The sequence below is a fragment of the Uloborus diversus genome, chromosome 2, assembly GCF_026930045.1.
Source record: "Uloborus diversus isolate 005 chromosome 2, Udiv.v.3.1, whole genome shotgun sequence".
In the NCBI taxonomy this organism is placed as follows: Eukaryota; Metazoa; Arthropoda; class Arachnida; order Araneae; family Uloboridae; genus Uloborus; species Uloborus diversus.
In genome coordinates, this window is record NC_072732.1 from 206,389,559 (window position 1) to 206,402,714 (window position 13,156).

Below are 13,156 nucleotides of genomic sequence, written 5' to 3' on the forward strand. Positions count from 1 at the left end.
ACCATCAATTTCATTAAAACTTTTCCAATTTTACTCTTATCGTGTTTATTGTGAACTCTTGAAATTCTGCTATTTTATGCTGTCCATTCTTAAGCCATTAAAAAGAAATTTTGTTGAAAAACTGTTACTCTTTCTTCAAGATGTTTGAAAAATATCTTTCATGCCAGCAATATATTTTATACATTATTGAAAAGAAATTTTTAATTTTTACCAAGCTTCATTTTATTTTTAAATCACCAGTATTTGTTATCTTTTCTATAGGTTTCCGTTAGTGTTATTTTCATTTATTGACTTATGTATTTTTTCCTATTGTTATTTAATGTATCGATTTGTTGTTCTCGCGTTTTCAGTGCAAACATTTTACAAATTAGAAATGTATTTATTTTGATCAGACGCACTTGTTTCTTTGAGATTTCATAACCTGATGCGGGTAATGAAGTGGTGTTCCGTTACATAAATCCAACAATTCTTGGAAATGCAACTTTAAGATTTCCTCTCACCGCGAATAAAGTTTTGTAACAACTCTTTGGTTTTGAGAGTCCTCTCACAACTATTCAAAAATTGAGGTAGACAAAGGGATGCAAGTAGCAAAATTAAAAATTTAGAGATAACCAGTACAAATGGTAGGTGTATTCCTCCTCTGTCTTGGGGCAAGAGATAGTACTAGTAGCCCTGGTAGGTGCCGCTGTGCAGCATTATTTAGAAAAAAAAATCAATGAAACCCTACATAGGACGTAATCTTTATACGCGTTTTACTCAAAACTTGAAAATGTCCACTTATATCCTTTTGCTTCTCACTGACTCAATTGTGGACGCTAAATAGTATTTATATCAAACGCCCGTTAGCAATATTTATGTTTAATGTTTCATGTTATCAATACGCTTGTAATGGCACAACTTTAATTTTTTAACATAATTCATCAATTTTTACTTCCTTTTACATAAAAGGAAGTATTGTATTCGCAAAAAGATTTTCACTCAACAATCGGCCTTAATTTCCATTTGTAAAGGGCGTCCGAAATATCCATTTTGACGTTTCCCGAGTTAATTACAACCAGTTTTCTCGTGACGTCGGTATGTACGTTGTATGTCCGTATGTGCGTAAGTGCGTATGTACGTCGCCTAACTCATGAACGGAATGTTTTAGAAAGTTGAAATTTGGTACGTAGACTCCTAGTGGGGTCTAGTTGTCCTCCTCTCTTTTTGATTGCATTCGGATGCTCCATGGGGTTTTTTTCCCCTTTTTCGGGGGAAATCATTGTTAATTTCGATGTAAACTCAAGTGGTGTTTTTGGCGGACACTTGGCGGACACACGAAATTTGGCGGACACTTGGCGACATATCGCCAGTCTTTTGGTTGTCAAGTTTTGTCGCCAGATTGGCGACAAATTTGGCGAGTTTTTTATTTGGCTTCAATTTGGCCACTGTTGGTGATGTTTAGAGAGTAAACTATTGAATCACATTAAAACTGCCAATAATGAGAAAATGACATTAAATTGGAGTAAAAGGAAGTCATGTGATGCACACATCAGCTCGTTTTCCTTTCTATTCTTAGAACAAGTGAGTAAATTTAAAATGTTGGTAACCTTGCATGAGGCAAATACTAAAGCAGCCAGGTTGGGATTGGTTGCCCTGATTTCTTCTTCGTCTACGCGAAGGAATTGCGTCAAAAAAAATGTTTTAACAATATTTTTGAACTTCGAAATTTTTTAGACTAAAGATTAAGTACCTAGTTCGGGTCTTTCAAAAGAACATGACTGCAGTGCAACACAATAACATGGAGCAATTCAATGGCAGCTACCTTTTACTAAATCTGGATATGGAGTGAATCGGAAAATATTCAATTTTCTCCGCCATCCTCAGTGTTTTATCACTTTGATGAGGACTTAGTAAATCTGGTACCGCAGCTCTTGTACGGGGGAAGGTGCAGTTCCTGGTGTGAGGGGTCTTACTGGGTTCGAAAGCAGCAAGGAACTATCTTTGCTGTACTCAAAGGGGATTTTTGAGGACTTCTGCTACAGTAACTATTCATTTATTTGCTTTTTGAGTTCTTACCTGAACTGTTGATCCATTTGTGCTTTTTCTATACGCTTGTCCTTGGCCCTCCTGTTTTGAAACCAAATTTTTATCTGTGTTTCCGTGAGATCTAGGGACTCAGCAAGTTCAAAACGCCTAGGCCGACTAATATATTCATTGCGGTGGTACTCCATCTCAAGGCGCAAGGTCTGTTCGCTCGTGAAAGTAGTTCTTTGGCGCCGTTGGCGGCCATCCTTACGTCGACGTCGGTGAACTAAAGACAGAAAGAATATATTAATTGGATGTGAAAAACTCTTAAATATATTTATAATATCTAGATATGTAAAGTACATTGAAGATCATATCAGGCAGTGAAAAGCAAGGCGATGTAAGTGGACATTTTCAAGTTTTGAACAAAACGCGTTTAAAGATAACGTCCGAGGTAGACTTTCATTAATTTTTTTCTAAATCATGCTGTACAGCAGCACCTACCAGAGCTACTAGTACTATATCTTGCCCCAAGACTTAGGAAAGGTTCCCTTACTATTTGTACCGATTATCTCCAAATTTTCAATTACTTACATCCTTTTGCTTCTCACTGCTCCATATCAGCTTTAATAGAACTGGAGTGATGGTCGATTATTTATGTTCAGTTAATAAAAAGTTATCCGTTTCGATAAGCGAGAGATTCTACTAATGCTCTTTCAGTTTTGATTTTAAAGAATACTAGAGATCGAGTCTTGTTGATACTGTGGGAAGCCTATAAATTCATCAGCAAAAGGAGAAATCCCAATTGCTCAACCACTTGAACTCTCACAAGGCTAACTGAGAATTTGCAATCGGCAGTCAGAGGAAGATTGTCACTAGAAGAGTAAACATGTAATTTCATGTATTAAACAGTGATTTACCAAAAACCGAGTTATGTAGTCAATATCCCACTTCTGACATCACTACAATACTATTATAACAGCAATGTATCTATAAGTTGGTGCAAATGAGAGTGGCAGAAGTGAGAAAAAAAGAGACAGCTCAATACTCAGCTACCAAGCGTGCGGTGTGGAAAAAAGCTGTGACATTTGGTAATCAAAACTAAAATTTTTATAAGGTATCTGATTTGTTTTCCCGGACCTCGATGAAATTTTTTCAAAAGTATCTGAACCCAACTGAAAAAAAAAATTAACCAACACCTGACTCCGAAGCTGCTACTTGTCAAATTCATAAAATTGAATCACCTGTCAAATTTATAAAATTAGTTTTAAATGAAATGTAGCCAGAGGTCTACACTCTAAACGAATGAGTTGGTGCTTAAAAAATAAATAAATAAATAAGCAAACAAAATAACTAGATAATGCTACTTTCAGCAAATAACAATTTCGCAAGTATAGAGAAACGAAAAATGTCGTAGCAAAGATTTACGAAAAATGACGAAGAAAGTTAAATTAAAAAAAATAATAATAAATTTTTACTATGATTGTGCTTTTTGTGTGTCACCTTAAGGGCCTACCGTACTTTTCGCTAACACGAAATTCCTTCTCCTTTTTTTCCGGTTTCAACCTTACCTTTTGATATATTTATGAGGCGAGGAACTTTTAAATGTCGGCGAAAAGTAGGGTAAACCACCTTCAGAGGTAAGTGCTTCAATTTTATTATGTAACATTAATTTTTGATCACTTTTTTACATTAACCTCCTCGGTCCCCTTGTATCACATGTGATACATAAGTTTCATAATTTTTTGTGAAGCCTGAAACGCAAAAACAAATTTGGGACCGGTTGTATCACATGTGATACAAATTGAAATACCGCATATAATTTTCTCGTTTAGTCAGCAGATGGTAGTACCGTTCCATGATAGGGATTTCAAGTAGAGTCTCAGAATCAAAACAAGATGGCTGCGCGTCCTCGAAGTAAGTATTTTTTTCTTATTTATATACAAATATTAAACTCTTTTTAAGCTATGTATTTTCTTTGCATGTGTACTTTTTACTAGTTAACACCAAAAAAATAAAATTTTATTGAAATATTTAAGCATAATGACTTGTTACATTTGTTTGTATCACATGTGATACAAGGGGTCCTAATCACTTTATGAATACACTTTTTTAATCTATTTTGTTTTAATTTTTTGAAATATTTTGGAAGAATTTGCAGAATGATATAATTATTTCTCAAGGTAAAATCTTTAGTTGAGGTGTTTGCTTTTTATTTTCATCTATTTTTCATGATATTTTTTTTAATAAGTTTTTTTTTTTTTTTTTCAGTGAAATATTTGACTCCAGATGCAGTTTTGGAGCTGATGAATCGTGATGATTCTGATGTAAGTTCACTGTCAGACAAAGATGATTATCAAAGTGATCATGGAAGTGAGATGGAAGAAGAAGATGATCCGGATGTATCATCTGACTTTTTTTGCTCAACGCTTTTAACGAAAATAAAAAATAATGTTACTGTACTACTATGATACTACTAATATGTACCTAAAACGTCAATAAAGCTTGATTTTCCTGTTGTATTTATTAAATGTATGTATTGTGTGATTAAAGACTAAGATTTAATTAATTATTTTAATCTTGCTTGATACTTAAAAAAATTCTGATTGTAGTGTCTTATCCTGATGTATCACATGTGATACATCCCTCCTAGCTGCTATAAATTAAAAATAATTTTTTTATTGCACTTTTCTACATCATAGTGACCATAACAACTATTTAAGTACCTCTTACCAAATATCAAGCTTTTATTTTTCTCTCGGGTCTCAGGAGGTTATATATATATATATATTGTTAACAATTAGTCTTAGTTTCGTATCCCTGTTATTGCAATTTTCTTCATAACCAAAAAAGTCCAGAAATACTTGTATTTTATTTATATTTTGCTCATATCTGGAATCCAAGAAAATCAAAAACATCAAAGCTACTGAGTGATTGAGGGTTAATTTTTTTTTTATTAAAGTATCCAGTTAAGAAAAAAGAAATGTCAGCACTGTAGTACCATCATCTTAGTTAAAAATAGACAAATAAAAACATACTACTGAGTTATTCCGGAACAAAATAGCGGACATTTTAACTTGCAAGAATTTTTTAAACATTAAGACGCGTCTAAAACAGCAGTAGTTAGATTAAAACTACAAACTAATCCACTATTCAGTAAATTACCGCCCATTAGCCAGGGCTAAAGCAAAAATACATGAAACACACCGCCAGCTCAGTCATTTCCAGCCGAGGACTGCAGTTTCGTGCTTATTAGCACTCATCAGCCCGGCATAGGAAAGTGACTGAGCTGGCGGTGTGTTTCATGTAATCCACTATTGTTCTGACAACATTATTTTTTTAAAGGGAGAATGAAAACAACTTTAACGTTTAAAAACTTTAAGTTAAGCTAGATACGTTTTAAGCATATAATCTTTTCTCATTAAAATTCTATTAATTTTTGGAAAAAGAAAAGAGAAAAAATAAAGAAAGAAAACTTGAAATGAAAAATCAGGAAAAATAATTTGATGGGTTTTAAGAACATAAATTTGGATAAAACTTAAAAGTACTTCAAAGCCCTTTTATTGCGGTGTTCCTTCATTTAACAAAAAATATCGAGTTTAATCACTTTCAAAAGAAAGAATTTAAGTTTTTACTTTCAATAAAGCAGTTGGTAATTTTTTAAGGACAAGCCATTTGCTTTTTCTCATAATTAGCGCTCCATTTCTAATTTCCTTAATTGCTATAAAATTATGCAAATTGTTATAGCTCTTAATTACTGCTTTTGAAAATCTAAGACACTTCATAGAAAAAGGAAATATAAAAAGCTAGTTCCTAGAAAACAATTTATTTTTATCTAAAAAATGTGAGCAAATAAAGTTTGAAATTTTTCTTAAAGAATTGCAGCGTGAAGATTTGTGCAGGCAAAAAGTTCAGGATGATGAAAATTATGGCACATGCTTTGATGGGATGTTTTTATTTTACTCTTCCATAAAGTGCCAGCACTTTATGTGCTACGTACTTTTTGCTACTAATTTAGGAAAACTTCCCAGAAAATATTTTGCGTAAGCATTTTTAGCCCGTTTTTACAGCAAAACAGATGTACAAGTTTTTAAAAAGTGCAAGATTACGTTTTCAATAAAATGAAATGATTAAAATAATAAGTGAAAACAGAAAATGTTTTTAGTTTCCGGTAAAATTACCTGAAGCGGAAAAATTTAACTGAAAATAAATAATCTAAATCCATTTTCTCAGTAATCCTTTCAAAATTCATACATTTTAAAAATTATTTTAATTGTTTTAAGAGATCAACGAATTGTTTATCACTCTCACTTGACCATATTTGATGGTCCAATGATTTTTGGATCCGGTTTCTCTGCTAGCCCCATCGAACCCTGCAGGCATTGCTCCTCTGGTCCTGAGTGTCCACCAGCAGCACTATCCACCGGAATCCGCTGCCTCTGGGTGGTGGCGTCCACGCCCTACACACACACATGCCTATGCACACGCATACCACATACACGCCACCATCCAGGAGAAGGAACATGCTCTAGGCTTCTGGATCAGAGGACATGGACGATGGACGCCACCGCCCAGAAGGACATGCCTCGTAAGTTTATTGTGTGCTGGATGCTATTTTTATTTTTCTAAAGAGGATTGTGTGAACTAGAGAGGGTCAGGTATAAATTAAGTCGATTCCAGGGCACAGGAGTTCGTTTGTAGAAACCTTGCTACCCAGAGTTTTAAGCTGTCAGAAAGCATTCCTCTTTAACATGATACATCTTGTTTGCATAATTAACATTCGATTATACAATAAACGTTACTGCTGCTAAATAGTTAAATTAACCTTTATTTGAACTCATATTGTTTTATGTTCCTGTATCAATTTAAAAACTATTTGTAGTTTAGTTGCTGTTGTTGTTGTTTTCCAGTTTGCAAAAATTAAGGCGGATGGTGAGGAAAAAAAAGAATCAATTTACTTTTAGCCGCGCGCAATCAGAAAAAAAATCTTAATCTTGTCCTTTGCCAAGATTAAGATTTGTTTCTTTCCCATCTTGGCCTTTGTCTGCCCTATACTTTCTAGTAAACTTTTCCTATGTCAGAAAGGGTAACACAGAAAAAACAAGTTTTCAGCAAAATTTAAGAATTTTTTAAAGGAAAAACGATTTGTACAGCCGAAGTTTACGTCGTATAAACGAAGTACTTTATCATGACAATGGTTAGCTACACATTGTCAAGATATATAACAATGTACAATACCATGTTGATGGTAACCAATACATTGAGATTGCGATGAAAATACAGATAAATGTATGAAGTGCAAAACTACGATGCTGACCCAAAAATTAATATCCTTCTTGTCAACTGCTCAACAGTGTTGATAAATCTACTTTTTAGATACTCTGAACATTATGCATACCCCTATGCAAATGTCCCTTGGAAAAAAGTAATGTCATACAACAGGAAAATCACGCAAATAACACTGAAATTGTGCCACAATTACAATCCAAAGAAGTGCAAGTGGCCTGCAGCTATAGCTACCGATCTAATTGGCAATGGTTTTGCCATCCGGTGTCAAAATTAAGTGTTGCAGTAGCGACGAAAACCGCCTGCAGGCAGAAGGGGACGATTAATATCCCTGTTTTGGAAAAGGTGATGGTGCTAAGTGGGGATGGGACGATGAAACAACCTGACAAACTTCGTGCCTCAGCCATGAAGGAAGCTTTTGCCTTATGTTGATGTCAATAAATGAAATAAAACATCTTCCAAACTAGTGGAGAATTTCAATTAAATTCTCCTCTAGTTTGAAAGAAACTGTTAGTATTTCATCTTGTTGGCCATGCTATATTGATGTCGAAGTTAGTCAAGTAAATTGCTGAAAATGAACATTTTGGACAATCACTTATTCTAGATACAAACTTACAACTTGCTGTGATATGAGGCGTTCAGAACTGAAGTGAATCAAGTCCTTTTCAATTTGATCCGTATTAGCTCGGAACGTAGTAAATTTTGGTCATGAAATGTTACGTTGATAAATGAGACGTTCAAAATTAAAGTGGATCAAATACTAAACGATTTGATCCACATTAGCTCGGAAAGTGGTAAGTTTTGGCAATACGCTAATAAATGTGGCGGTAGGAGCTAAAATTAATTAAGGCAAAATGCACTTAATCCACTTTAGCCCCCTAGAACCACATATGTCAACATTTGCTGAAAATTGATCCGTGACGTATCGTTTAAATTCAATGAAGTAGGCAAAACATTAACAAAAATACTGAGAGTAACGGAATGGTTACATTTAGATTTAATCAGTCGTGCAAATAAATTTTCAAATGAGTCTATAACAAATGTCTAAGGAAATTACCTGCAGGTACTTACTTAGACATAAGAACATAGCTGAAATCAGAATCGGTTATATGAAATTAATTTGCGTACTTTTGCGTTACTTCCATTAATGCTGCTGATTAATTGATGTTTACTGGGTAAGAGGAGATCAATGCACAATCTTGACTGCAGAAAAATAAAGGTAGAAAAGAAAAAGTAAAATTATTTTTCCCCTTCAGTATACATCCTTATTTCATCCAAAGAATCTATTTCATTAATGTATATTCCAGATAACTACGATATTGAAATTAGTGCAAATATTCCAAGTGTTACTCACTAGCATTTTTTTTTACTCTTAACATTTGGCATACATTCGTTAAGTTACTCAAATTGCCGATACTTAGTTGAAGTAATATATGAAAGGAAACACATGAAACAATTTATAATATTAGTATTTTCTATCTTGGACGTTCAATAACTAAAAATATCGCAATATAATAGACGTTTTATGGTACATCAGATAAAAAATATACAACCAATATTAATAACAGCGTTCGTTTTTAATCTTGAACATTAAATTACTCAAATTGGCATAATTTAACAACAATTTTAAGATATTATTTCGATAAAAATATAAAGGAAACACATGAAACTATTTATAATATTAGTATTTTCTATCTTGGACGTTCAATAACTAAAAATATCGCAATATAATAGACGTTTTATGGTACATCAGATAAAAAATATACAACTAATATTAATAACAGCGTTCGTTTTTAATCTTGAACATTAAATTACTCCAATTGGCAAAATTTAACAACAATTTTAAGATATTATTTCGATAAAAATATTAGCTTTCTCAGATTAGCGGGCATCAAAATTATGCTGACCACAAATAGCCCGTTAGAAACCGAAAATCAATTAAATGAATTTTTAGTTGCCTTCAGTTAAAATAAACGTTCCTCCCTGAAGACGCCAAAATGCTTTTTAAGCAACTGATACCCACAGAAAAACAACTCCGCAACATCGAAGAAACCTCGTACCACCGTGGACAAACATCTGTTGAAATCCTTGGAAGGAGTTTGCTAGAGGTTCGGCCATCCCCCATGACCCTCTGCTCTTTGGAGTAAGAAACCTAATCAATAGAACAGATGTCAAGTCCTACCTCAAAATGGAAATTATATCTTCCGATCGTTGGGTGGCAGGGCACCCGATACTGATGGTTATTGTTATGAGTATCTTCCACTACCTTCCGGTGTAGTTGGATTAATGGAAAATGGGATTTTAAACGGGACTTTCGGAAGTCATTGAAGCAGCCCGCGTATATTTTGCGTAATGATGTAGTTCAGGATGGTTTTTGACTTTTAGCTTTTATTTGTTTGATGTCAACATTAACTGAATGATTTTTGTTGCTGATTCAGTGCGCTTGACTTCTTGCTTGTTTGTTTTTGGGGCTCACTCAGAAGCAAACTGCTTACTGTATTGCGTGATATTTTTTGTAGCCAGGCCTATACTATCATTTATAAATAAAAAGTCTAATATTATAATGACTCATATTCATGTGCAAATAAAAAATGTCGAATATTATATAAAGCTTATGTTAATATGCAAATATAAAAGGTCGAATATTATGTATGGCACTTATTCATAAGCAAATGAAAAAGGTAGAATATTATATATGGCTCACATTGGTAAGCAAATAAAAAAGGTCGAATATTATGTATTACTCATATTCATATGCAAATAAAAAAAGATCGAACATGATATGTGGTTCATATTCTGATGTAAATAAAAATGTTTCGAATATTATATATGACTCATATTCACATGCAAAAAAAAAAAGAAAAAGTCGAATATTATGTATGGCTCGTATTTTCATATTCATATGCAAATGAAAAAAAGACGAATAATATATATAGCTAATATTCATATGCAAACAAATAAAAGTAGAATCTTGTTTTTCCGTTTCCGTAATCATCAACTTTCTGACTGATCAATTTTGTTTATCAAGTTGCTTTGAAATATGTATATTTTCAAAAAAACCAAGGTAAAAATATAAGTTCTATAAATAATGTACATTATTGACAGAACTTAAAAATCTAAATCTCAGAACAGTTTTCAAGAAGCTCTCTTAGTCGCACTCTTATCACTAAGTTTGAAATTCTTTTAAAAAAAACGAGCAACCAATTGTTTGCAAGACTTTTTCGATACTGAAAAGGAGATATGTTTTGCGAATTGATATGCTATCCATCTCAATATTTTAGAAAATGAAATATTTAAAAGGACTTTTTAAACGAATATTTTTTTTTTAAATGAGCAAAAAACAAATTCTTACACGAAAAGATCGTTGAATGAGCAACTTTTACTAAACTCATGTTAGCACACCCTTGGAAATAGTGGGATAAGCAGACAAGCTGTCACAGGGTTATATGAGTTGAAATTACTTTGACAAGAAACAAAACACGTATGATAGAGATTTGAAACGAAAAACTCTACTTCGAGTAATTTTTTCTATTCCCAGCACGACATTTCCATTTAAAAATTAATAAGAATTTAACTGTGTTTTATGTAAAAAGTGCGCACCATTTTATTAAAACCTCTTCAAGGTGTGAATGGGTATAAAATATCAAGTAATTTGTTTCATATTGACTCTGGTGGTTGAAAATCCAGCACTATCCGTACTCATAAATGTAGTATAATTAAAAAATGTATATTATAAAGAACAAAAAACACTTGTTTTTAGAAACGAAAATCAAGCTTTCTTATACATGATGTTGAAGAATGTCAAAATATGATGTTAAAACATACTTGTTTGAAATATGTTACTTTTTTTTCCTTGTTGAGTAGCGAAACTTGAAGTCAGATCAAATTTAATTTTTACTGACGAAGCTCTATCGTTTCGTTATTTTTTTATTTTAATACTCATCAAATTCATCAATCCGTTGAGCTTAAAACTCACTTAATTGTAAAAGTAACCATTAATCCTTAAATTGTTAATATTTGTCTCTGAGAAAAATGATAAAGTGGTAGTTAAAGTATTGAAAATGCTCCCTGAAAAGCTGTTATTTTTACTGTGATACATTCTATTAAGAGCATTTAGAAGTCACTCCGTCTGTATTCACAGTGCCACCACCAACACACTTTTATAAGCATAAGGCAGTTAGGACCTAAAAAGAATTAGTTATACAGTGGACGCCTTTTAATTAAACAAGTGGTTAATTGAATCAACCGCTTTAATGAGTCAATTGTTGAAAACAGAACAAAATCCAGCTTTATTGAATTAGCCGTTTTATTGAATCAGCCGCTTTGTGGAATCAGAACTGTTTAGAACAAACGGGATTCAAACGGGCTACGACCACTGTATTGTGGTTCTTTTTTTTCTAGTAACCAAAATCGACGCACAATAATTTAGAAAAAAAAGGTTACCTCCAGACTTTCTAATTACAAGTATTTATCGATATTTTTATCACGGTTTATTAATAGTACCAGTTTTTGATGTTTTGACCATCAATAAGCCTTTTTTACTACATGTATTCTATGTCTACACATTAGAATTAATTTCATATTTGAAATACACCGCCAGCTCAGTCAATTCCAGCCGAGGACTGCAGTTTCGTGCTTATTAGCACTCATCAGCCCGGCATAGGACTAAAGGGCAGTAACTTACTGAATATAATTTCATATTGTTTGGCGCGTTATTTCAAATGCTTATTTAGCTATATTCATTGTAGTATAAAAATTTACATGGAGAAAAATATTCTAATTACAATATTCCCCGGTTGTCTTAAAACGTTGTATAGCTGGAGTTGATAAAAATATGATCGTATAAAATGGATTATGTATTACTTTAGGGGTTAAAAAATCTTAGATGACCTTTTTGATAAATGCAAATTTACGTGTACTTATTTTATTACCAGTAGACAGAGGGAATTACTCGATAAAAAATTATATTGCACAAAAACTGATTAATGCATTTCAAAATCTATAAAATCAATCAAATTTAAAACCGATATTTCTCCATCGACTAAATCTTTACACACAACTTTCACTTTTTGAATTGCCCATCGGTTCACAACGGTCACCGTACGTCAGACTGACGAGCCGTTGAAACGCAATTACCTCTCCAAAACCTGAAAACGCTTATTTTTCAATCATAACAGACACCAACTGTAAGCATTATATGTTATTTTGATTGTAATGAGCTCATTCACACAGATCCAGAATCAATCAAATTTCTCCCCCGATTCTCTTTGAAACGGAGCGTCGTCGATTGGGGCCAAGGAAACCGTTTGACCCCCCTGCCTCGCAGAACTGGGGATGGGAGAACATTTTAAGGTTCTTTTTTTAGATTTTTATTAATGGCTAACAGATGGGTAGCGGCAGTTTCCGTTTGCCCTTTAGCCCCCCATAAGGTAAACTTTAAGGTTTTTCGATACGTTTCAAAATTTCGAACTTTTGAGTTCGGGTTTTTGTTTTGCGGACATAGTATAGTGTAGAAAATTACATTTGCTTTTTTTTTTTTTTTTTTCCTTCTTCTTCTTAACTTTATTTCTCACAATTACATAGCTAAAGGGCCATTCCGCCGAAAAAGACTCGCATTTTGACCAGTAAGTGGCAACTAATACATTTAGCTGAAAATAATTATTTGTAAATGAACTTAACAAACTTTTGTTGCTTAAGAACCACTTATGTGATTTTTTTGCGCAAAAAAAAAAAAAAAAATGTTTTCATTACCTTCTAAAATTATTACATTTTATGAAATGTAACTGTCACGTGTGAAACAAAGTGGCTTTTCCCTGAAAGGGCTCTAAAGCGAAATTATGTAAAGAACATTGCGGTGGAAATGAAA

General features: G+C 33.0%; 1 protein-coding gene across 1 annotated transcript in view; it reads right to left on the minus strand.

Annotated features, from left to right (window-relative positions):
• Window positions 1–13,156, minus strand: part of LOC129217644 (homeobox protein vab-15-like) — a 59,583-nt gene that overhangs the window by 9,390 nt on the left and 37,037 nt on the right. The window contains exon 2 of the mRNA XM_054851973.1: window positions 2,056–2,290. Within this exon, the coding sequence (XP_054707948.1) occupies window positions 2,056–2,290 (235 nt within the window). The remainder of the gene's footprint in view (window positions 1–2,055; window positions 2,291–13,156) is intronic.